Here is a 26,847-nt window from a genome sequence, read left to right as displayed (position 1 = left end):
TACCGTGAAAATCACCATACACAAATGCGCTAGAAAAGGATTTAATAACCACATGGGTGAATGGGAGATGTCCTCCAACTTTTTCTAATGCATAAAAGCCTTCATTTTGGCAAGTATTTTTTAATATTTTGATTGTATGAAAAGAATTTCCACTTTTGTCAAAATACACTAAATCTTGATTTTTGAGGGTATGTTAGTTAAAAGTACATTACAATTGTGTAAAAATCAGGAAAAAAATTATTTGATAAAGAAAACAGCCATAGGTTTCAGTTTTTGTTTTTTAATGAGTATTTATTTTGCCAAACAACCTGTACATAATAAGCAAAATGTAAAGGAACACACCAAAAGCCAGATGTTCTGTGAAAGGAGGGGGTCAAAAAGTCTAATTACATTTGTAGCTCCCCCCCCCTCAAAAAAAAAACTAGCTAAAATATCGATCAAGGTTGATCTCTCAGGTTTGAATAGATTTATAATATTTCACACTTCAAGGGGCAAATTGTGATCCACAGCCTCATCCCCCACTTTTCTCAAAAAAAAAGTAGGGATTTTTATACCACTGGAAACCTCTGACTACATAATGTTTATGTACAAAACATTTTTTGCAGAGTAATTCGTTTAGCAAAAATATTGCCAAATTTGAATTTTGTTCGGGTTTACCAGCCTACATACACCATTAACACCAAAATGTATTAGGAATACACCCAAACATAATACATCCAAATTTAACAGGAATACACCCAAATTAGGGTTAATAAAATTTATGAAACATGGCAGCAATCAACCAAGAAGGAATCCTAACAAATTCTGGCATGACAGAGGCTAGCCATGTGTGTCCGGTCATGAGTAGCATACGCTTAAGGCAGAACGGATTCAGGTGATGGCGCCCGTTGACGTCGTGAAAACGGAATTCGTCTGCGATCCAGGCGGTGTGGAGTATCTTGCCGGTCTTCTTCATAATGTTAGGATCTGTTGCAATAAAAAATATTTGGATTTTTTTAATGTTTTGCATACCATGGATGTGTTGCCAGGGTATGAGTGAGAAAGTGAATTCTTTGCACATAAAATTTTCTCTAAAAATTAAAAAATTTCAGAATTGTACATGTCCAATCAACCATATTTGGATTTAGCATAAGAAATGCATTAAAATGAGTACAAACAATCCCAGTTTGGGTTCAGTGTTTTTTTAGCTATTTCTTGATATTTTGAAAACATCAGACATTTCATGTTGAAGCTATACTACTGTCTGTTCAATTAGCTTAGATTCTTGAATTTTTAAGATATTTGAAAAAATAAAAAATTGTGGTCAAAGTCATCAAAGAAAAGTGTTAGCACAGCCTTAGACCTAACATGATTTATACTTTTCAAATTCCCAAGTTCAATTTAAAATCCCATTTCTTTTCAATTTGGTCTTTTCCATGCGATATTTTTATAAAAAGCCAGAGAACGTCGGGTACCATAAACTTTTTGGAATCAATCCATTTAGAGCAATGGGGACGAATGTCACAATGCGCAGAGATGGTATTTATTCGACCATCCGCATCAGGAAGTATTGCCCAGCAAAATATTTGCCAGTATGCCTAATTTGTGTTGAAACCCTACTGTCGAAACATTACGTTATTATTTATGGGAACTAAGTTTTTCTAAAATAGTCCCAGCTTATATAAATACATTCCTTGTGTATTTATTTATTTATTTATTTATTTATTTATTTATTTATTTATTTATTTATTTTTATTTATTTATTTATTTATTTATTTATTTATTTATTTATTTATTTATTTATTTATTTATTTATTTTTATTTATTTATTTATTTATTGTGTGAATGGGTCTGAGAATGGGTCTGAGAAGGTGTAGGCCTATAGGCATATTATAAAACTACACATTTTTTGCAATTTGTTATTTCGTTTTGTTTGTTGAATACAAACTGAAAAAACTGTGAAACAAAAGAACTTTTATACAAGAAAATTATTATTTAAAACAATCAGGTTACAGAAAACATTTCTTGTAAAGTTACTGTATCTGAAAATATCAAGCGAATGCTGATATTCTTGGGAAGGAATGGTGGCATTAAACAAAACTCAATTTACATTGTAAACCAGTTGAAATGAGAACGAAATCCATAATTTTAATGTCCTTGTTTAGGAAAAAATAATGCTCAGAATAATGTTATGTATAAAACGTACTCGCGCCATATAATTTCGTGTAACAAAAACCGGTGGACCATCATCACCTATAGAACCTATCCAATAAGCGGAACGGTATAACAATTGAAATGGCCGGACAGATTGGTGGACAGATTGTTTTGCTAAATTGGATAGGGTCTATATGCCCTAAGTTGAGAATGGACCGTCCCACACGATTTGTAAAAAGGTCGCGAACCCTTTCGGTGGACCCAAGTAACTGCCCAAAATGAGGCAAAATTGAAAAGAAATGGGGTTTTAAATTGAACTTGGGAATTTGAAAAGTATAAATCACGTTAGGTCTAAGGCGGTGCCAACACTTTTCTTTGATGACTTTGGCCACAAGTTTTTATTTTTTCAAATATCTTAAAAATTCAAGAATCTAAGCTAATTGAACAGACAGTAGCATGCAGTGGATTAGCATTAAATATTATTTTATTTTTATTATGCAGATCTTCTCACCTGATGCTAAGCAAACTACTGCTTTCCCTGAAAATTCTATTGTTTCCCCGATCTCTATTACTCTTGAAAGCTGAAAAAAATATTACAAATTACATGTATTCATGTACATTGTACAACTGGTAATTATACAATAGTGCAAGGAAAATGTAAAGAGATATTCATACACTCCTAGATAGTGAGAACCAATCAGAGCACACGTTAGTAATATTGTATAATTGCACGGGCGCGCACTCCGCGTAGTATGCTCAGTGCTTTCAGACGCGTTCATTTTTCTTGCGGATGGATGCTTTTATGTTTGCTTGCATTTTCCAACATTTTTAGTGATAATTTTGTTATAAAAATAGCGGAAATCACAGGATTTTTTTCTCGTGTATGAAATAAGTTAATAAATGCGTATCTCTCGTTGTTTGAGAAATTGTACAACATAATGCACTTGTACTGAGATGTTGATTGTTGATGCATCTAATGCACTCCCCCCTTCGGGGCTCGTGCATTAGATGTATCAACATCTCAGTACGCAAAATTTACTGTATGACCTACCATTTTTGTTTCATCTCCTGGAAATTCTAATGAATCTTCCGCTTGAAGTTTAAGGACATGCTCTGTTCTGGTAGGCCCTGGCCATAATGAAACGTATGCTATATTATGTTTCTTGAGGTCTATGGAGCATTCGGAAGCCATACGATCACTCTGTACACAAGGAAACAAACAAACATTGGGCTATTCCATTTGAAGTCCATACTCCCATGTGGATGATTTAGCTAGACTTCTGCAGAGGGAGTATGGGTTTCAAATAGAATATACAATTGGGTCACTTCCATATGAAATAGTCACTCCAGTTGTCACTCTTTGAATAAGTTCATCAGGACTGATATAAAAAAAAGTGGGTAATGGTGAATCCAACGGACAAGGACACAAAACATATCAAGGATCAATAAATGATACAAGAGAATACCTTGAATATGAACAACAGGAAAGAAAAAAAGCAAGGTACCGGTACACCAACTTGATGTGGGGAAACAAATAAAATGCAGACTAGACAGTACGCAGGGGGACAAAAACAGCAAATGTAGGCATAAGAAGTAGGCAAAGTTCGATAGCCAAAAATTACCAGTTCCAAGGCCCACTGAAGTGCTGAACCTGCAAAAACAACAAGGTTCAATGGTAATACAAAAGTGCATATAAACAGACACGCTAAACCGAACATCCAGAGTAGGCACAAAAACAGGCAAAGTTTGATGGCCAAAAATGGCCAATTCAAGAGCCCACAAAAGTGTCAGGAAAACAGTACACTGGAAGTGATGAAAATCACTGTGTACTACTGTACATAGCAGTCAAACAACACCAAACAGACCAAAAAAAAACCACCGGACGTTTCGAGCAGATAAACTGCTCTTCTTCAGGGACAGACAAAAAATATAAAGCAAACAACAAGAACTACATGCTGTAGTTTAAAATCAATTTTTTTGACTTGACTTTGTTTTGACTTGAATTTGTTTTTAAACTACAGAAATTGAAATGGAAGAAATGCAATGAGGGAAGGGCAAGATATATTCCCTGGTGCTTACACTAGGATCCGCAACATGCTCATCTATGGGGCACAGTTCTTTAACCCCAATACATTTGTACATTCATTGAAAGACCTTTGAAAATTTGGGTACAAAAACTCTGCAACTTGAGGTCAAACTTTGCACTATGATTGTTTAATTGAGGTTATTGAACTATGCCATAGGGATGAGGCCATTGTGGTCCATAGTGTTACTTACCCCTGACTTTCCTATTGAATATGGTACAGAGAAGAAGTGCATGAGACCCCCAGCAGATGAGACGTTGATTATAAGACCTTGTTTAGCGGGTACCATCAATCTTGCTGCATATACTGCTGCTAGGTACTGACCCCTATATACAATCATATGAGGAATAAATGTATGTATTAGGAATACATCCATGTATTTGGAATACACCCAAATGTATTAGGAATGCATCAAAATGTATTGGAAATACACCCCAAATGTTTCAGAAAAGTGCCCAAATAAGACCTTGTTTAGCAGGTACCATCAATCTTGCTGCATATACTGCTGCTAGGTACTGACCCCTATATAAGAATACAATATATATGAGGAATAAATGTATGTATTATGAATACATCCATGTATTTGGAATACACCCAAATGTATTAGGAATGCATCCAAATGTATTAGAAATACACCCAAATGTTTCAGAAAAGTGCCCAAATGTATAATTAGGAATACATCCAAAATATTGGCAGCAGGATGACCATTGTCTTCGTTTGTTGTTGGGTTTTTTTTGCTTGCAAATGCAATAGACTTCAGTAACAGTACCAGATTGGGGGGGTGCAAAGTTAAATCTAAGGGAAGCAAGGGTGGAATGTGCAATGGGGGTGGTGGAAAATTGTGAACTTTTTGCTCATAATAGGTCAGGTTAGGTTTGGAAAAAGGACAATCTAGGAAACTCTTGGGAAATTTTGGTATTTGGTCAGAAAGTGCTTCCTCCAATAAAGACTGACTTTTATATTATGGGGAATGTTGGTATCTTTGGGGGTAGTTTGGCTATATCATAGGTCATCTTTTTAAATAAATAAAGGGCCTATAACTTCTTCTTTGTTTTCAAATTTTACCCGTTAGGTGAGAGCCCTAGTCACATGTTGGGCTATTTCAGTCGAAATTTTTCCATACACCATATGGAAGACACAACCTTAATAACACAGGGAGTGTATAGATTTCAAATGGAGTCGCCCATTCAGGTAGCCCCATTTCTAATTCATACTCCCTGTGTGGAATATTAAGGTCATGTCTTCCATACGGGGTGTATGAATTTCTAATTCAAATAGCCCATTGCTTACCTGAGACTAACCCTGTTGCATACATCCCACATGTCCACATTCTCCTCCCACCATCTTAGTTCAGCTCGCATATTGGTAGCAAGTGCCTTCAGAAAAAGAAAATAATGTAAAACCCCTTCAAATCATACTTTAATGCACTTATTTTAAACTTTGAATCATGCAATCATCTATCTGTATTGTCATTTTAAATCATGTTTTCTAGTCAGATATGATACATACCGGTCCAGCACTGAAAGCATTGTTGACTAGGATGTCGAGGCGGCCATTTTGTTCTGTTTTCACTTTATTAAACAATTTCTGCACCTCATCATCGTTGCTATGGTCACACTGTACAGGGATGCACTTGCCTCCTCGACTCTCAATCTGTTTGCATTTCAAGGAAAAAAGCATTTATTATAAGTTTCAATTTTGTATTTCAGAATTGCACAATTTCAGAAATGTAACTTTTCACGGCCATATTTGGAATCAGCATGAAAAATGCATTAAAATGAGTACAAACAATCCCAGTATTGGTTCAGTGGGTCTTAAGATAGTGTTATGTGCCCCGAGATATTCCATACTATTCATTAAAAGTTATGTATTTTGTCATCAGATATTAGTTTTCACTTGTTCTAATATCAGCCACTGAACTTTGCCATCGGAGATGATGTAGGCATGCACATGATGGCAATTGGGTCCAAAATCATGTGACACAGTTGATTTGTGACTCGCCATGACTCTTTTCTTATCCTTTTATTTGCAACAAAATTTGAGCAGTTTGCAAAAAGTCTCATCAGGACAAATAAACCAAAATTGAACCAATGCTTAGCCAACTGTGATCGCACTCACAAGATTTTTCATTCCATAATATTTATTGACGAAAAGAGAAAGATGAGACCTCTACAGCCTAGATGTTTCTTGCAACATTTTTATATTTTATAGATGAATCTATGTGTCATTTTGTTGTCAAAGACCCTCATAACAAAGAAGCACTGAAACAAAACACTTGTTGTATCCAGGCCCGGTCTCCGCACTCCGTGCATCCGTGGGTATTCATGCTCGTCGAATATTTCGTGAAATAAGGGGTGTTTTCAGATGAAGAAACACGATTCACGAAACACAAAAAAAATATTGTCGAAGGGCAAATAATTTGCGAAATCGCTAAAAAAAGGGGTGTTTTTCCCCTAAAAACTTCGCGAAATGAGATGCATAAGGGGGTGTTTTTAAAGTTCACCGACAAGCATGCATACCCACGGATGCACAGAGTGCGGGGACCGGGTATCCAGGTTTGAGCATTTGTTTGAGCCTGGTCCCCTCCCGACTGAAAAGTCTTCCTTCACATGGAGCAACCGGTTAAACAGACAGAATAAATCATACCTCTTCAGCTGTTTCAAGAAGACTGCCTCCAACACCATTATTGTCAGTATTAGGTTTTAAAGTTCTACCTGTACATGGGAAGTAAAACTCAGGCAATATATTTTAGGTGTCCAAATCCTCCTGACCCTCTACAGTTAAACATTGTGTTTTGTGTGACACACTTTGGTCACCTACTTTATACCAGCGGCAATATTGGGCTATTCCAATTGAAATCCATACACCCTCTACAGAAGACATGGCCTTAATCTTCCACGCAGGGAGTGTGAATTTCAAATTGGAGTACCAAAATGGGCGACTCTTATACAGTAAGCCAAAAATTAAGGTACCAGTTATGTTCACCCCCTGGGCCCCTGTATATCCTAAACAATGACAGATACGGTATGTCATAATTGGAACCAGCAGCCAATAGCTGCATTTGTTAGCTCGAATTTAAGACCTCATTTGTTGAAATTGTTCCAAGAAATAAAGACATGGGGTGAACACAACTGGTACCTTAATTCTTTGGCTTACTGTATTTCATAATATCACCATTGGGAGATTCAGCTGCTCTTCAGGTCAATTGTCTTCCATCGGCATGATCATGATGATAGGGGGTGTATGGATTTCAACTGGAGTAACCCATTTTTGTTACTGAAAATGATGTGTAATTTCCAATTCACAAAATTTAAATAAAAATATTCAGGGCAATTTGAAATGCCAGCAGGCAAGTTATGAATCATCTGATAAAAGTGGTTCAAATCACAAATTTATGTCTAAGACTGCCTGTTTACCATGTCGGGAAACAAGCAATTTCCTCTCCGTTTCCTGAATTTTCTTTAACACACCTGTACAAACGAGGAGTCAAAAAGTGCCAAATATTTCACAACAGATCGAAACAATAGAATTAAGGGTTCTAAACGGCCCCTTAGCGCCAAAAGCTTAAAAGATTGCCCCATGGCGTGAGTTGGCGCCACCCTTGCCTGTTACATGTATGGTTTAGAACTAAAAAAGTCTGATTACAACTTTCCTACCTCACATTGAGGCCCATCACCCAAGCATTCTTATTCCATGTTTTGAGTTTCTTGGGCGGTTTGGATTCTAGAAGTAAAAACTTCACAGTGGCCGATAGAACAGTACATATATTCTGGAGTGATGTAGGCAGTCCCAAATTATTAATGTTTTGTTCATACTGCCTAATGTAACATTTCAGGGCTAAAATGTCATTGGGGTTTTGAGAAAAATATGAGCTTTCACCTGATTATCTGATGCTATTGGGATAAAGTGGGGGTTGAGGCTGTCGGTTAGATCATATCTGGCAAATATTGTGATGCCGATGCACATGATTTCAATGTCGCAAATGATTCAAATGATGAAGAAAATCATGACTTTTCGTTATGAGGATAAATTCTGCATAAATTCAGACTCTGAAATGGACAATTATGGCGGCGATAGTAAATAATGAACCCGGACATGGCCATGAAATTTGCGATAGTGCAGATGTTCAGTGGCAACTACAATGTTGTAAGCTTTGTTGTAAGCTTTGTTCACAAAAGGGGTGGGTTCAATTCCTGATAAAAAGGGTATCTGGCTAAAAAGTGTGGGGGAAAAATAAAAAGGGTAGGGGTTGAACCCCATGACAAACAGTGTAGCACTTGCCAGTTATATAGATAGTAGCCCCAGCTTCCCCAAGCTGTAATGCAATGCCCTTTCCTATACCACGACTAGCACCAGTCACTATGCACACTCGATCTTCTAAAGGTCTGGACATGGCTAAGTCCTGTAAAAAAAGATGTAAAAAGTTACAAAACAATTCAGCACCCCAAGATAATAGGGCTAAGTCATTCAAACCCAGTGTTCATATTAAATAAAATGTTTATTTTCACATTTTATTTCTATCTAACAAGAAGATCTGTATACTTACTTAGCAAGTTCAGTACTTAGTGTATGTCCACTGCACAGTCCAACCTGTATAACAATTCCAAGTATCCAGGCCAGTGGTTCTCAACTAAATTCCTCAAAATGTGGAGATTTTAAGGTGCTTATATCCATATGAGAGTGGAGATAATAAAATACAAGTAGCTGTATTGCACAGTACAGGTGAACAGGCTCATACAGGTGATATGCTACCCAAGTGGGCATCTATGGGTAAACAGACCTTTCTCCAAACCTTTCTTTAGTGAATGAACTCACAACTGCTTTGTGAGGGGAAACTTGACAGATCATGTTACATTTTTTCCCTTTTCTTTTTTTCACTGCTGGGTCAAAGACAGGTTATATGGTTCTGTTCTGAGTAATACTGATAAGTGTTGAAAAGAAATAGTACAATTTCAACTTCTGTGTATGCTGCTATTTTTTGGTCATTAATTTTAACACTTTTATGGTCACTTATTTAGAATCAAAATGCAAATTCTAGCTATGAATTTAAAAACTGAAAGAAAAAAATATCTAATAAAAGCAAAATCTGATATGCTATAAATTTGTTTCACAGATTTTTCAAAATTAGTCGGAGGGGGTTATAAAGAGAGGTGGAAATATAAAGGTGAAAATTGTGCACAGAAAAATTTAGCTCATTACAGTTGGTTGACATTTAAGATAAATGATTTCAAGGATCTGTGAGTAAACTAAACAAAAGGCTGACTGGCTCACCTTTATGAACTGCAAACAATAATATAGATTTGTGTCCCAACATGATGTAATGAGGTTTACTATTAATACATAATGATAAGAAGAAAAAAACAGTTGTGACCCAACTTGAGGTAAAGAGGCTCTTAAAAAAAAAGGAAGGTTTTATTTCAAACTCTGATGGTGACCCGCAGGTCAAATGGCTAGAATTGTACAATAAACACACCTAAACAGACACAATGCAAATTGCAGGCAGCAGCTTAATCAGCGCCAATATTGCAACATTGAAACAAACAACTATACAAACATCCAATCCAATCCAACCCAACCCATCCCCCAGTGGGCAATGAGGATAAAGTGCCTTGCCCAAGGACACAACACGTTGAACTCGCAACCTATGGATTATGAGTCAGTGCCTTATCCACTCGGCCACACGTGCTCACACCAGCTAAGCCATTTCATAAAACACAACACATCCCCAATGACTGCTCTGCCCAGAGAAATTGGTGTCATGGTTTTCGGATGGGAGCACTTATTCTGAACTTGTATCATTTTGTGATGAGTTGATATTGAAGAATGAATTTCCAAAAGGGTCTATGAAGTAGACTAGATTTGATATTGAACTATGAATTTCCAAAAGGGGCTATGAAGTAGACTAGATTGGGAGTAAAATACATTAGCAATTTATGTTTGTGTCCCATGAATGATGTAATGAGGCTCTAGTTATAACAATGATAGAAAAATGATTGCGACCCAACATGAGGTATAGAGGGTATTCAATACGATGTAACTCAAGACAGAGTCATCCTCATTTTTAAAAATAAAATTCTGTCCTCCATAATCTATATGAGTGCATGAATTCAACTCTTCATATTTCTTTTTTAACAACCTGGATAACCCAAGAAAACCTCATTGTGGAGCTTAAAATAAATAATGTCCAATGATTTCACAACATTGTAAACTAAAGATGAGACAAAGTAGCTTCAAATTAAACATTAATTTTATTAATGTTTCAGATAAGAATCTCAGAAAACAAAAAACATTACATGATTAGTAGAAATCTAGGGTACCCAAGATTGATTGATCAAGTACACAAAGTCAGAATGCTCATATACATAATTTATACATAATTAATAACTTTTAGTCAAATGATGTGCAGTATAATTTCGGAAGAATCGTATAATCTTCTATCATAGGGGCAAAGGGGGCATGTGTTCCCCCCCCAATCGGATTGCAAAATTTAGAAAACCCCATAGGAAAATTGCCAAAAATGGCTTCTGCCCACCCCATCAGACCGGTGCCCCCCCCATCATGATCGGTGCCCCCTCTAATTGGATGACCCACGCTACGCCACTGATATGTACTAGCATAGAAGGCTTGTTATTACTGCAAGAGTCTCCTACATCGGTAGTTCAATCCTTTAATTTGTTTACTGCGTGTTTAACATTCAACTACCAAGAGCATGATGGGAACCATTTCAAAAAATGGACCATTGATCTTGAAGCATCTTAAATTGTTGTCCTTTTCTTCAATTATTTTCAAACTGATTATGGCAGGATCAAGATGGGTGTAACCAAGTAATGTGTGCACTTGTTTGACACAAGACTGGTGCTTGTGTTTTGTTTGTAAGAGTGAACGTTCTCTTTGTCCATCGCTTTTTGTCTCTTTTGTGATTGTCCTTTGTACCTGTTCTTAAAAATTTTGACTATAATATTATGTTTTAATTCATGATCGTTGGGAACTGGTGGCCCATTGTGTATGTTTTTTCTCCCTCCACCAGTTCCAAGAACAGGGAATAAAAAACTTCAAAAAAAGAGCATGATGGGAACATTAGGAACATGGATTAACTACGTGATTGACATCCTATAAACACACACAATCACATTAAAGAGATGTGGTCCGATTTTTCATTTTCTGTTTTCAATGTTAGATTGAGGCCTACCATTAAAACAACATGTTTCCAAATTTGGAGTTGTATTGCACCATCGGTTTTGATATGAGAAGCAAAAACAGTATAACAATGTCCTATAGGATAGTACATACACTTTGGGTGTGGTTACCACAAATTACGACCACTCAAGAAAGAACAATTTTCTTTTCTAAAGTGTATAATTTTGGTAAAAGCTTCCAATTAAAAAATGATGGCAAGGCTGCTGCAACCCCCGGGGGGCCACTCATGTATAAAAGTAGTAAGCATCTGTGTGAATTGACTTTCAAAAATGACCCTAAGCTAGGATGTGGAAAATGTGTCAAACTAACCCTAAACAAGGATTTTACTCAATAGACAATATAAGAATACCATAAGTGAGGAATTGGTTTGAAATTTACCCCTATTCATACGTGTGTCGCCCGGGTGTGTCAGTAGAGTGCCATTCAGTGACAGTGATGATAACGGTAAGCTTAAAATTCGGCGCTGTTGAAGTCGGCTCCGATTTTATGTTAGTAAAATTGCCCAGAATCCACTCTTTTGTGCCGAATAACTTAATAATTATGTCACCACTAATGTCCTTTAAAGTCATAATGTACGATCTTTTTTCAGAATTTACCTTAATTTTTTTCAAAACCGATTTTTTGGCATATTTGTAATACTTACACATGTTCTAACTTAAATCTATGAGCAAACTGTCAAATTCGTCCTATTTGTCGTAACACGGGACGATTTTCTGTTGGTCCGACATAAACTCATAATTTTAGATTATGACTTTATGTCGGCCACGATCGCATAAACCATAGTCTCGTACAAAACTAGCAGTTACGCTCCCTCCACATGTGGAGGGAGCGTAACTCAAACTGGCAGCGCCAGGGAGACTAACTCTGAGGCAGCACTCGCTGTCCTAATCTAAATATATATAATAGTGCGAGATGTTTCGAGTGATAGAGGTGAAGTTTATGATGTTGTTTCTTTGCAAATTCCCAATGTTTTTCAAGCGTCCAAATGTATTGGGAACTTTCACAATGATTGCATATTATCATTTTAGAAGAAAAAAAGAAAAATCTAAAAATTTAAAAAGATCGTACATTAAGGCTTTAATTGAGTATTAATTTAAACAACTACCCTAAGCGAGGATCATCCTTAAAAACACCTCTTTTAGTAAAATGAGTGTTTTGAGACCCTAATCGCGGATCCGTGCGGATCCTCGTTTTGCCTTTCAAAACCACCCTAAATCCGTGTTTTCTTTCACGCGGATGCTTACAACTTTCATATTAGTACAGGACCAGCCTGTAGAATCCGTGACCAAATCATAGAATAAAAGTTTGAGAGTCATTTTGGGATCTTTGATTGATTCTGAATAAATTTAGCTTGGGCTCACCTCCTGAAACTTCCTTTCAAGAGGGCGCTATGAGGAAAAATGTTCATAGGTCAACAACCTTTTTGAATTCTGACCATAGTTAACAACGTCTGATTTTGGTAATTTTGGTGTCTAATAATATGTTTTCTTGCATGAGAAATACAACTAAGCAAATTAAAAGGAACCGATGACCCTCTTTTGCAACATGGCTGCCAAAAGCATCCATATTGTAATAAGGAGGTCATTGGTTCCTTGTACAGTTTTTTAAGCTGCGTAGTTGTATTTCTCATGCAAGAAAACATATTTAATTAGACACCAAAATCAGATGTTGTTAACTATGGTCAGAATTCAAAAAGGTTGTTGACCTATGAACATTTTTTCATCATAGCGCCTCTTGAAAGGTCTGACTTATAACAAACTATACATTTTTGGAATATATATATCGAGTGATCCCCCGGGCTGCAACCGTCCATTCTGGTGCCCTAAATAATAAAGGCAGGTATAATGGCCGCCAAGTATGGGTGGTTTCTTAACAGCATTTTTGATTGGCTAATTATACAATATTGTCATCTGAGTGACCAATTAAAATATTGCATTCTTTATCCATGCTGCTCATTGGCTCAAAATTCCATATCATAATAATTTAGTCTTCTTGTAGCCAATCAGTAAGTGTTATACTTATGCAGGGGTTAAAAATGATGGAAGGCTGCTGCAACCATCCATTTTGGTGCCCTAATAAAGGCAGGTGTCATGGCCGCCAACCATGGATGGTTGGACACGATGAACGCTTGTTTCAAACTAAACATATAATAATGATAGGTGCCGTCAATGTCACAGAAACCGAATTCCTCTGCTACCGAAGATGTGAGGATTATCTTGCCGGTCTTTTGCATAATGTTAGGATCTGAAAATATAAAGAAATAAGCATTAGATGTATGGAAAGGAAAGATAGCCTGCATTTATTTCAGGATCATACATAGGCAACCCAAAATCCCCATCCCATATTGTCAGTAGCAGGAAGGGGGTAAATTTTTTTTTTAACTTGCCCCAAATTCTGGCAAAAATAAGAAATTTTAGATTTTTACTGGGAAGTGGAGGCAAGAGTTCTGACTGGAAGGCACATCCCCCATGCCCCCACTCATATTGTGTGTAATTATAGTTTGCTGGATAGATAACCTGAGGGGATTGCCATCACCACTCCTTCAAGTCCTTCATCAAACAAGTGTTTATTTCTAACAAAGGCCCCCAGTGATGATGAGTATCTCTCAAACGATTGGTTGCGGCCATATTATTCAATGTGAAAATTGGGCATTGTTTGCATGCAATAAAGTTAGGCTGCATGTGACGTAGTTCATGGTGGAATGTTCAATTCTGTTCAATTTTTCTAATAGAAGCATGTACCAATATTCTAAAACATATACACACCAGTTTATTCCACAGAAAATATAAACAATGCACCATAGGTTGAGCTTCATAGTTTCTTTAGGGCTCTGGGTTGAACATTTCAACAGTATTTTTTGTGGGACATGAGAGCACATTAGACATATCGAATTGAATTTTGATGAATACGAGAAATGTCCTTCTGATATCAAATAATTTTGATTTTTTGAAATTCACGATATAATACAAATTTTATGACAAATTATTAAAATTTAATATTTTTTAAATTTGTGATATTTAAGAGTCTTTGAAGTAAACTTTCTAAATCTAATGATATCTACTTGTATGTAGCTGGGATGAAAAGCCGACAATCAATTGAAAATTTTGACCTTTCATATTGAAGATATACATTTTTTTCTGACAAAAGATCTAAATTTTTGGGTGTTTTGGGGGAAAAGAATCCATATCTTTAATACGAAAGGACAACATTTTTCACTGATCATATTATCTCCTTTTAATTTCGAGCCAAACAAAAGAGGTATAACGAAGAAAATTGCGATTTCATTCCAGTGCCGACAATGCGTGTACTACGCTCGCCGATCATATTACGTGTACTTGCACGGAGCATCGCGCTCGACGTATGTACAAGCTGACATCAACGGTACATGTTAGCAAGTACTCGATCGTTGAACTCTGAATAAAACTGGGTCGACCCGCTTTTAATACAAAAAGTTAAATTTTACTGTCATTAAAGCACTTTTACGTTGTATTTTAGTATACCACTGAGCATTATAATTATGCAAAAAGTAGAAATCCCAGTAAAATTGAGGGTGTCGCTGTGAAGCAAATCACACTTCATGGCTTTAAGTACATATCATAAGATTTTAAAAGTTTACTTCTAGGACTGTTAAATATAAAAAATATCAATTTTTAATCATTTGCCATAAAATGTGTATTATATCACGAATTTCAAAAAATCAAAATGATTTGATATCATCAGGACATTCCTTGTATTCAGAATGCAATTCAATATGTCTGATGTGCTCTCATGTCCTACAAAATATACTGTCCAAACGTTCATACCCCGCCCCTTAAATAGACTGCATTAATATGGCCGAGGATGCTATTTTGATTTATTTGTTGAAATCCATACACCCCGTATGGAAGACATGACCTGTGGGTGATGCCATTTGAAATCTACACCCCTTGTGTGTGAGATTAAGGTTTTGTCTTCCATAGGGGGTGTATGGATTTCAGCTGGAATAGCCCATACCTGTTGCTAAGTGTGCAATGGCTTTCCCAGCAAACTCTGTTGATTCTCCATGCTCAAACATCGAACGAGCCTGTAAGAAATAAACCTACAAATGAAATGAAGAGTCTAAGGATTAGGGTTAGGCGTAGGCCTGGCATTTTCGGGTAATTTTGTACCCGGGTACCCGGCGCATTTTTCGGGCGGGTAACCGGGTACCAGAAATTGCAAAAAAATATTTTTAAAAAAATAATGTAATTTCAGGCGGGTACCCGCTAGCCCGCCCGAAAATGCCAGCCTTAGTTAGGCGTTTGGGTTTTTCTGATCGTGATGCAAAAAAGCGAGCGTGCAGCATGTGGTAGAGTTGAAGTTGGAGTGTCATTTATTGGTATCAATAACCGGGCACGGAGTTAGTGCTATATTTGGCCAAATTGATGATGTGCATTTTCTAGGGTGTTTTTCAGTATTCAAATGCTGTGACAATCATGTCTAAAGACTTGTACGAAATCTGATTTCAATTTACGCATTCTAATGTTTCATTATAACCAATCATTTAATTTAAATTACAGTAACACAAAAAGGTGAAAGTTTGAGCAAAATTTTGCCATATGCTTAAGATTTTGAATGGTTAGACTTGTTCCAAGTCTTTAATTTTTGTGACTTAATTGTTGGAAAACATGCTGAAAATGCATGTTTTGGCTCTTTTTTCAAGAAATTAGTAAAATAGTGAGCTTTTTGTTTTATCTCCAGTTAGTACTATTAAATAATGATAAGGATTGAGCTATGTTTCATTTGGCAGAACTTGATAATAGTTTTTTAATCCCCAAAAATTTGTGCTGTATTTTTGTGGAATGAGGAATAGGTTTGGATTGATCATTACTTAAATACCCATTTAACTAAACCAGGGTTGGTCATTACTTTCCCCTTTAGGATACAAACCAAAAATTTGATGACATCCTATTAATGAAAGTGCTTTGTGTTAGGAGGCTGACCCCCTCCCTCCCCCAGCTCCCTCCTTCCCTTTAACATGTTTGAAAGGTTGGCAATTCCAACCAGAACGTGTGGGACGTAACTTTCACCAGTATTTTAATTATCTGTTTACAGATATAATCAGATTTTTTGACCCCCTTCACCCCAATGAAAGGATGTTTATTTATAGGACATTAAACGTTTGGTTTGTTCCCATCTAAACCAGGGATGGGTTGATCATTACATTAATATTCCCCTTAAGTAAACCAGGTTAAGGTGGGTTGACCACTTAACTTATCATGCTTGAACTAAACTAATTTAAGACGGGTTGATCATTAGTAATTCTAACTAAACCAGGTAAGGATCATAACTTATCCCAGTAACTAAGGTTAAGGATCATTACTTACCCTTAAACTAGGTTAAGATCATTAATGTGCTCAGTCTTGATAGCACCTGGCCACAGTGGTATGTAGGCAATGTTGTGTTAAAACCAGGTTAAGATGGGTAAACCTCTTACCTCCTCTTTAACTAATCCAGAGTGCTCTTCTTGCATCATTTCATTGATATGCTCAGTCTTGACAGCACCTGGCCACAGTGATATGCAGGCAATGTTGTGTTTCTTCAGATCTATAGCACATTCCGCAGCCATCCTGTCGCACTGTGTGGTAAACATGGTACATACACATCAAGAACCACTAAACCAATACTAGGCTTGTTTGTACTCATTTTAAAGAATTCCATATATGGTCATGAAAATGTACTATTCTGAAATTTTGTAATTTTTAAAGAAAATTTGGAACTTGTCGTCTGCAGTCGACACCCATGTGGAGAGGGTTAAAATGGTGCACCCAAAATGGTACATTTTGTAACAATTATCAATGCTTGCGATGCATTAGACCCTCCCTCGGGTCCGTGGAGAACGACTGGTAATGTAGATTACATAGCATTAAAAATCAACCCAATACACGGACCCTCCCAGTCTGTAGGCAATTTGACTTCCAGCTCCCACAAACTGCTGGAAGTTCACTTTTACGGATTTGGAGTCACGCAATCTTTCTATATACCACGTCCATGTTTCCACTACATTAACGTTTGTGTAAGCGACTAAACAACGATATTGTATCCGACCAATCAACGCAGCTTGGCAGTGGGGGATATTTGAAAAGGCTTCCCTAGCTAAATAATGTGCAAACATTTGCAAACCGCACGCGATAATGTACGCAATATGGACAATAGGCCTAAGTCCGAGTCGAGTGGTTGCCTTTTATTATTGCGCGTACCATGGGTCTATCAGGCGTGCCACTTGAGCTCAATACCTCTCAGTTGTTGACAAGTGTCCCATCCGATCTTGCGTCACATCCCGCGCATAGCTTTGTGCTACCATATTTGAATTGAAACTGGGGCGGGCTTTCGTAATTGACATCGAATCACCGTGCTTCGTTGAACGAATATTTGGAAGTGAGATCTCTAACAGATTGGACCAGTCTCGGAATCAGCGCTCAATGGACTTTCGCGTTCACTTATAATACGAGTATATTTCTATATTGCTGCATGGTTGACTGTGGTGGGTGTAATTAGTGGCGTCGATTTGTGGATGAAGAGGAATGGGTTTTGGCATTGAAGAAAATAAGGGGGGAGTTGGCATTTTTTTCATAGGGCATTACGTAATTATTTATTGTTACATTATCCAGAGATCGAACCGAGACTGGGGGCCAGTCTAGCGATGCATTGGATCATGAATGAATGTATGCAGAGATTCCACTTTTCCTGATTTATCAGGAATTCCTGATTTTTGCCATTTTTAGCCAAATATTCAGGATTTTTTTGGCAATGAATGATTGGTTACGCTTCGCAACTTCCTGATTTTTATCAACAACCAAGTGGCATCTCTGTTTTTGTGATATTTATTAGTCTTGATGCGTGAACAGATACATGTATACTAATGAATGGTTGAATTTGAATTTCGGTCCACAAACTTGCTCCAGATTTGCTTGGGTAGCAAAGCCCCCTGCATATGATACATTGATAATGAGTCCTTGTTTAGCATGTACCAGAAACGGACACTGAAGCAAGATAGTGACCCCTAGTTTCATAAAAAGAGGGAAATTGCTAAATTATCGATAAAAATTATGGGTTGAGTTTGAATTTCAGTCCACAAACTTACTCCAGATTTGCCTATACAATAAGGTACTGTAGCGAAGTGAACTAAGCCTCCTGGGGATGAGATGTTGACAATAAGTCCTTGTTTAGCTGGTACCATGAGTCGGGCAGCATACACTGCAGCAAGATAGTGACCCCTAGTTTCACAAAAAGAGAATAGAATGGGGAAAATGCTAAATTAACTAACATGGGTTGAATATATGTGACGTGTCATGTCAAAAGGAGACACTTTTGGGCAGGTTATCAATTTTGAGGTTTTTACATATCTTAAATATAGAGATATTTTGCTCCACAGCGCCGTTTTCCCCAATGAAAACGGGCATTCATAAGCGAAGATATTGGGTTCGTAAGTTATGGTATTACAAATTTGGAAATTGAGATATCGGCCTTTAAAAATAATATTGACAATGTTGACGGTAGGAATTACCTTGAGAAATGTCTCAAAAAATACAAGATGCAAGTTATATTCCGGTCTGAAACTATCAGACAATATGTTAAACATTAATAACATCACAAATTCGCAACTAACTCAAATTGTGAAAAAATCACCCGGGCAGATTTTTGGCTATTTCTCAATTTACGATCCTGCCCAAAAGTGTCTCCTTTTGACATGACACGTCACATATATGCACAGTAGGGTAGCCATGACTTTTTCAAAGGGGCAAGACAGCTTTCAAGGGGGCTAAACTTAACAAAATGGGCTATAAAGTACAAAAAAGGCCTGCAAATCTTAAGTATCAGGGCGGCCAGCATCCCACAGAGAGCATGAGGGGAAGACCTCATGGGGGTGGAGAGGGGCAGCTGTTCCATTTTGGCTTGTTCATGTACATCACTGGATATGTAGCCATTCTAAAAAGTTGCAGTGACACGATCTGGTCCATGGGGGCTAAAGGCGGCAAATTTGAAACTGAGATAATAGTAAAAATATGGAGTAAAAAAACAATAAAATACGGTACATAAGAAAATAGACATAGACATTGAGATCGATGTAAATCTGTTGAGATATTTGGGGTGTATAGGGTCTGCCTCACCCCGTGCTTAAAACTCCAAACAGTGAGCTGTCTTCTCTGCCTTGTGAAATGAAGCTTTATATAAAATGGCATGTATGAGATAATTTGGGTGCTATATAATTACTGTCTACCAGGCTCTGTCTATATACGGTAATCACTGTTACATGCAGGTGTAAATGTTTGCTGAATGTTGCCGGCGGAATGATGTTAATATTGTTTATACTTCCGCCTGAATCCGCCATTGTTGTATAGCATGACAATGCAATCAAATGATCGCAGAGCCGTTTTCATTCTTAAATCATTCGCTCTCTACTGAGTATTATTTTTGTTCAAATTATCTGATGTGAAAAAGGATCCCATCTAAAGATCGCAATTTTGTTAATGAAATCGTGATCGTAATTTGGCATATCTGGCAAGAATTAATGCGCACTTGATGAAACGGGAATCAGAAAAGCAGATATTGCACCCATACTGCGTATGGGTGTATGGACCAGGTATATGCTGGCTGGGATGAAATTTTCTCCGGATTAAACAATTTACCAATCTCATCCCTGCAATATCGTACTGTAGCAAATTGAACTATAACTCCTGGGCAGGGACGGATTTAAGCAGTGGCCCGGTGGCCCAGGGCCAGTGGATTTTGTGTCGGGCCAGTAAACTTCCAACAATGCTGGCCCAGCGGGCCACTAGATTTTTGAGCCTGATATCAGTGATGGTCATATTTACACAGTTTTCTGCTCTGCCTGTCACTTGAAATTTATATCTTTATTCAATGATTCTTTTTTGTATAATACATATATTCTTATTCTTGAATTGCCAGCAAGTTAGAAATATACGGCCACTTTTTACGATGATAGTAGGTCTATGTACTACTTAGCTCTTCCATGCGCTACATAATTATATCTGATGATGATAGCGATACCGCAAATACCGTTCAGTTTGAAACTTTTGGAACTAAAAATGGCAGGACTACTGACTGAACTTGTGTTAGTGACTATACTCTCTACATTGATGATTGAGTACATTTAGTACAAAACAAATTAAAATGTTTTAAAAGGTTTGCTTGACTTAAAGGGCTCGGATAGTGATGTTTCCACATATTTTTTGTGAGACCTGAGAGCACATCAGGCATATCGAATTGCATTTTGAAAACGAGGAATATCAAATAATTTAGATTTTTTGATATTTGCGATATGATACACATTGTATGATGACAAATGATTTAAACTTGATATAGATTTTCCCCCCAAAAGCACTGACAAAAAAGTTGGGGTGTTTTTTTTTTTTTGCAGTAGAATATATTGAAAAAGCTGGGCCAGTAAATTTATTGCAGGGCCACTAGATTTGCCATTTCACTGGCCCGGAGGGCCAGTAGAAAACTGAAACCTAAGTCTGTCCCTGCTCCTGGGGATGAGATGTTGACAATATGTGCTTGTTTTAGCTGGTACCATTCATGACCCGAGCTAGATGCATGCACTGGTCAATACAAGATGGTGATTAAGCCATAATGTATGATCCATTAAATAACTCATCTTTACTCAAAATGCTGAAATAATAATTATTAGTAATAGTACTAAATGTTTCTTACATACAAAATCAGGTTTGAAAGAAACTAATTTCAGTATAAGATTGGCTTTATTTTTTGAGTCAATTTCATGGCTTTTGAGTTTTGTCAAATTTGTGGAGTTGGTTGTGGAAATTATGTCAGATATGCTAGCTAATTTACATACTAATTAGAATATTCAAATTACCGTAAACCAACTTTGTTGACAGTATCCCACATTCCTATGTCTTCTTCCCAGAACTTTAAATTGTCTTTCATGCTGTCTGATATGGCCTGTAAAATATTAAAGACACAATTTGAGGGGTCAGTGACACAAAGACGTAACTCCATTTTTTCCAAAAACAAGATTTTGATATCAAAATTTTCAGAAAGATGAACACTTCCCAATAAACACATAGAAATGTTCTGTATTTAGCACCCCATTGAAATCAATGGCCAGTGAAACATAGACTTAACTACAAGTCAATGTGGACCATTATCTTTAAACTCATTTTTCTCAAAATGGCCAAAATGGAGTTGTCTTTGTGTCACAGACCCCTCGACATGAACAAATATTTGTTGATAATTATCAGCTTATGGGGGGGCAAGTTTGAGGTAGCTCTCAATCAGCGCCCTTAATATGATAACGCAAGTCCAGTCTAGTGACTAGGGCATAAACCATAATCTCCTGATCAACAAGGTCCTGAGATGGCCCCTTCAATTGATTGCAGAATGTTTAGTGACTGCAGAGCCCTTGTAAGTTTAGTAACCAGGGCACACCATGCACAAAATCTATGGTCCTGAGACTACCCTTCCCTCTGATCATGAAATATTTAGCATGTTTAGTGATCGCAGAGCCCTTGTAAGTTTAGTAACCAGGGCACACCATGCACAAAATCTATGGTCCTGAGACTACCCTTCCCTCTGATCATGAAATATTTAGCATGTTTAGTGATCACAGAGCTCTTGTGAGTTTAGAAACCAGGGCACACCATGCACAAAATCTATGGTCCTGAGACTACCCTTCCCTCTGATCATGAAATATTTAGCATGTTTAGTGATCGCAGAGCCCTTGTGAGTTTAGAAACCAGGGCACACCATGTACAAAATCTATGGTCCTGAGACTACCCTTCCCTCTGATCATGAAATATTTCTAAAGCATGTTTAGTGACTGTTGCCAGTTCATAGGCACTTTCAGAACAGCTCAGAGAGAGTAGGTCATGGTTTTCACTAACATGACAACTTAATTGAGGACCCATATCAAGGCTCAGAATCTGAGCTAGTTAAGGGGTACATGCCCACAACCCAGTTTCACCACCCCTGTGTAGAAAATGCAACTTTTTCTATACTTACCCGCACAGCACTGTAGGCATTGTTGACCAGTATGTCGAGGCGGCCATTTTGTTCATCTTTGACTTTCTCAAAGAGCTGCTTGATTTCTTCATCGTTTCCATGGTCACATTGAACAGGGATGCATTTTCCTCCACGACCCTGGACCTGTAGATGTGTCATCATGTGGAGCAAAATTAGATTGGATATAATTACAGTCAATAAATGTTTACTGAAATAAAAATATACTATAATTCTTTAACCCCCTGTACTTCATTTCACCACAAGTTCGGCATTGGCCTAATGCCTTTAACCATAAATTACAAGGAAGAAAAAGATGAAGTTTAAAGTAGTTTTCTTTAGTCCGGTTTTGAACCACAGACCCTTCCAAAAACATGACCGGAGATAGCGAGCCACAAGAGTGCACCTTGGCCAGCCAACATTTCAAGTTGAATCATTCTCAGAGGGTGTATGAATTCAAATGAAGCTGCCTAATGTGCTCATTCCATTTGGAATTCATACTTCCCCTGTGGAAGACTTAGAGTCCAATTTATTTACCTCTTCTGCAGTTTCTTGAAGACTGCCGCCAACTCCTTCTCCCTTTGGCCTCAATGTCCTACCTAGAAAATAAATTTATGGGATAGAATTATGTTGTGCATGGTTTCCGAATTTGACTTCCTTGCTTTGTCTCTCTTGAAAGTAGTTTCTGACATTAATTTCAGGGGGTATTTACGAAACACATACAATAAAACTGACAGTATAGGGAACTTAGTGGTTTGACAGTGATTGTTTTGTAATGTCGCTTCACAGACACAATTGAACTTTTGAAGCAATTTCTGCATTGAGTCTTCCATGTCTTCTGAAAAGTGAGGGTCTAACAGCCTTTAACAGCTCTGTAAAGCCATGTAGTACAAGTCTTATATCTTACAATACATGTGAAAGCTGCTTCAAACATCATTTTAAGTATTGATCATATTTAGACCATCTTTAAAATGACTGAATTTTTAAGGAAATTGAATCATTTGAATGTTTATTACTACTTTTCAGAAAAGAAAGGAGCATGTTTACAATAGTGTTTGCCACCTATAATATATTTCTATAACTTGCTATTCCATAACTGCCACCACTATGTAGTAACTCTCATCTAGAAGTACTTACCAGTTATGTAGACAGTAGCCCCAGCTTCCCCAAGCTGTAATGCAATGCCCTTTCCTATACCACGACTAGCACCCGTCACTATGCATACTCTGCCTGACAATGGTCCAGACCCAGACATGTTTGATTTTAGGAATAAGCATGCAATGTATATTGGTCAAGTGATATTATTGCTGTCAGCAGGTATGATTCTTCGGTTTCCAATTATATCGGAATTTAGTTCAATATTCAAGACAACACTTATTACCAGTAGCTACAATGCAAACTAGAAAACAAAGATTGTAACTTGTAATGCCCACAAAGAAGATATCTTACACTTCCCACAATGCATTTCTTCCATTTCAATTTTCTGTACTGATTTGCTATCAAACATGGGTCGATAGTGACCAAAGGTACCTCATGATCAGAGCACATCAAGTGCTTGCAAAGTGTGTTTATTTCATGACTATCTTCCAATGTTTAACCAGTCTATTGTCAACATGAAAACAAAAGGGAACCTGTGCAAAGTAATAAGTGTCCATTGGCTATAACAAGGTGATGCATCATGCTGCAATGGATTCTGGGAAGGGTAAGAGATAAGTATCCCTTATCCCTGTTTGTTGACCAGTAAACAAGTGCAGTCTGGAAGTCAAAGGTCTATGTAGGCTTACTGATAGCAAAGATATTTTTGGCCATAGTATTTTTGTTAGGCTTTTTATTCGTGTATTCTCAGTTGTAGGCAGATAGGTAGTCGGAATAAAAATGTACACCGTGTTATTATACTTCCAAAATTTAGATTTTGTCAACACATAGCGCTACTGGAGCACTATGCTGCTCTGGAGCTGATGTGTATTGTGATAATATTTAACACCAGGAACCAATAAAATTGCATAAAGATTTTCATTAAAAACTCTTCTCTTTTCAGTCTTGAGAGATCTCCTTTGAAGACCAAGAATGATTGCACAGAAAGCCCCAAATCAGACCAAACTCGCAAAAAATCCAGAAGAATTTTGGACAGTGATGATGAAGAGGAAGAAAACGCCACCAGCCAACAGTCGCCATCTCAACAAAATGGAGAGAAGGAAACACCTGAGAAAAAGGACAAAAAGAAGAAAGAAGAAGACATGGAAGTAAGTTTTATTTGAAAAACCCAAGCTAAAAAATTACTATTTTGGCTGGCAGTTTTGTCTGTGAATCACTATCTCAAATCTGGTTATATTATGATGCAACAGCTGACTGGTGGGAAGTTATGTCACTTCTGGTCATAAATTAAAGAGATACAGAAACTATAAACAGCCCAAGTCTCAGCATCACCAACAATGAGGGCTGATCATTTCATGAACTGTGACAGATGAAACTGCTATGCACATACCCCATATTTTTTCGGTCTTACCAAAGTATAGGAGATTCATTAATTTTTGGTGCTTTTCCTTTTTTTGATTGAATCTCTGTCTCACGCAAAGGCCGGTGTGATTGTTAGACATGCATGATCGAGCATTTGGCCCTCATGAATATGCAAGAATTCACAGCGTACAAAGCACAGGGACTTTGGCTGTTGGTGAATAGTTTGTATCTGTTTAGTTTATGCTTCTGGTATTGATGTTAGCCTTAGTTGCAGTCTCAAGCAGTGTATCAAAAACTTGACTGAGATTGTAGACTCCCTCATCTCTGTTTATAGCTCCTTGCCTGTTCCTCCTGTACAATTTATGTATTTTCCCATTATCAAGTTGGTATATCTTGCTCTTTGATCCCAGGTTGATGACAAAGGGAAGACTCCTACCAAACCAGATGGAGATGGCAGTCAGCCTTCTACATCATCACCAGAGACAACTTCTCCAAGTGGCATCCCTAAGAGAACAACAGGTATGGCTATTCCAGTTGAAATCCTCACTCCCCCTATGGAAGACATGACTATAATCTTCCATGCAGGGAGTAAGGATTGCAAATGGAATCACCCATTCAGTATCATCTGCTCCAAAATGGGTTATCCCAGTGGAAATCCATACACCCCCTATGGAAGCCATGACCTTAACCCTAACCGCCTAAGGGCTTTTTGGCGACGGGAAGGGAAAGAAGGAAAGAATAAAGAGAGAAAAGAAGGAAAGAAGTTGTTTGCTCTGGATGGGATTCGAACCGAGACCCCTCGCATGCCAAGCACTCGGTCGGCGACACTTTGCCACGGGTCTTGGGCTTCGGCTGGCCAGCGAAACCGTGCGTTTATATATCACTTAGGGGCGATTGCGTCATCACACCACGTGGGATGCATGCACGAACAGCCCATATATCAAGTAGTATTTTGTAGTATTTAGGAGGGTTAGGGTTAATCTACCACACATGGAGTTTGAATTTCAAATGGGATTACCTGAATGGGTGACTCCATTTGAAATCAAAACCTCCTGTGTGGACAATTATGTCTTCCATAGGAGGAGTATGGATTTCAACTGGAATAGTGAAATAAGGGAATTACCTTTCTTGATTCACATAAACCTTGTAGTATGTCATTAACCTTTCAGCATCTTCCCTTAAAAATATTCTGTACTGTTTATTTTAGTCACAAAATATGGACCATTTTGACAAATACCAAGGTTCATTTCAATCACCATAGCAACCAGGGGTGGAATGTAATTTGTATAATTCTGAAATTTTTGAATTTTTCAAGAAAATTTGGAACTTGTCGCCTGCAGACGACACCCGTGTGGAGAAGGTTAAGTCAAACCTAATCATTTGTAATTTGTCTGGTTTTATTGCAGCACGTAAACACATGAGGAAGAGAAAACCAGATGAGATCCAGTCTCCAACTTCTGAGAAAGAATCAGGACATGATGCAAAAGAAAATAAAAACAGAAGACATGAGTGCTGATGAGGTGAGGTTAATTAATAACATAGGGATGATGATTACCGGCTTCACAACAATATGAGCTTATATTGCAGATATGGTTGATTGACCATCTTTGTACAGGTTGCTGATGTTAATGGTTTGGTGGCTCTGAAAAGAGCCGTTCACTGAAGACTGCCCACGGTCAGCCTAGAAGAAGCAGACCGCAGCTATCTGCTAATTAATGTAAAAGGTTTGGTGGCTCCGAAAAGAGTCGTTCACTGAGTGAAGACTGCCTCTTGTCAACATATTTAACTCTCTCCACACAAGTGTCGACTGCAAACAACTTGAAGGTTCAACTTTTTATTTTAATTCACAAATTTCAGAATTGTACATTTCTATGACCATTTGGAATTGGCATGAAAGATGCATTAAAATGAGTACAAACAACTAGTATTGGTTCAGAGGCTTTTAAAATAGCTTGGAATTTGTATGTTGAAGGCT

At 37.5% G+C, this 26,847-nt stretch overlaps 2 protein-coding genes across 3 annotated transcripts in view; one reads left to right on the top strand and one right to left on the bottom strand.

Annotated features, from left to right (window-relative positions):
- Positions 1–26,847, top strand: part of LOC140144305 (uncharacterized) — a 55,714-nt gene that overhangs the window by 28,692 nt on the left and 175 nt on the right. Inside the window, exons 3-5 of the mRNA XM_072166131.1 lie at positions 24,454–24,658; positions 25,283–25,391; positions 26,279–26,392. Coding sequence (XP_072022232.1) covers positions 24,454–24,658; positions 25,283–25,391; positions 26,279–26,388 — 424 coding nt within the window. The 3' untranslated portion in view covers positions 26,389–26,392. The remainder of the gene's footprint in view (positions 1–24,453; positions 24,659–25,282; positions 25,392–26,278; positions 26,393–26,847) is intronic.
- On the bottom strand, positions 239–23,774 carry LOC140144288 (dehydrogenase/reductase SDR family member 1-like). 2 transcript variants are annotated; one of them, XM_072166107.1, is made up of 8 exons: positions 23,553–23,704; positions 6,864–6,931; positions 5,727–5,870; positions 5,508–5,593; positions 4,411–4,543; positions 3,185–3,334; positions 2,645–2,714; positions 239–966 (listed from the first exon to the last, which is right to left on the bottom strand). In XM_072166107.1, exons 1-8 carry the CDS (start codon positions 23,668–23,670, stop codon positions 749–751), a joined length of 987 nt encoding a protein of 328 aa, XP_072022208.1. In that variant the 5' UTR covers positions 23,671–23,704; the 3' UTR covers positions 239–748. The 2 variants fall into 2 exon arrangements, with proteins under 2 accessions (XP_072022208.1, XP_072022209.1); XM_072166108.1 differs by lacking the exons at positions 239–966; positions 2,645–2,714; positions 3,185–3,334; ... (2 more) ...; positions 5,727–5,870; positions 6,864–6,931 and adding exons at positions 13,213–13,658; positions 15,408–15,477; positions 16,870–17,010; ... (2 more) ...; positions 22,419–22,562; positions 22,953–23,014 and having other exon boundaries at positions 23,553–23,774.

Source organism: Amphiura filiformis, unplaced genomic scaffold (genome assembly GCF_039555335.1).
Source record: "Amphiura filiformis unplaced genomic scaffold, Afil_fr2py scaffold_48, whole genome shotgun sequence".
Taxonomy (NCBI): Eukaryota; Metazoa; Echinodermata; class Ophiuroidea; order Amphilepidida; family Amphiuridae; genus Amphiura; species Amphiura filiformis.
Note: the sequence above shows the minus strand (reverse complement) of the source record. Positions and strands in the feature narration are given on the sequence as shown.

What these genes read in the sequence shown, in the direction of transcription:
- LOC140144288 (XM_072166107.1), bottom strand. Translation starts at nt 23,670, where the DNA reads ATGTCTGGGTCTGGACCATTGTCAGGCAGAGTATGCATAGTGACGGGT. An exon ending in TGCAACAGGGTTAGTCTCAG is followed by an intron (nt 4,544 to 5,507) that starts GTAAGCAATGGG and finishes GATTGTATATAG; the next exon opens with GGGTCAGTACCTAGCAGCAG. An exon ending in CAGGAGATGAAACAAAAATG is followed by an intron (nt 2,715 to 3,184) that starts GTAGGTCATACA and finishes TATTTTTTTCAG; the next exon opens with CTTTCAAGAGTAATAGAGAT.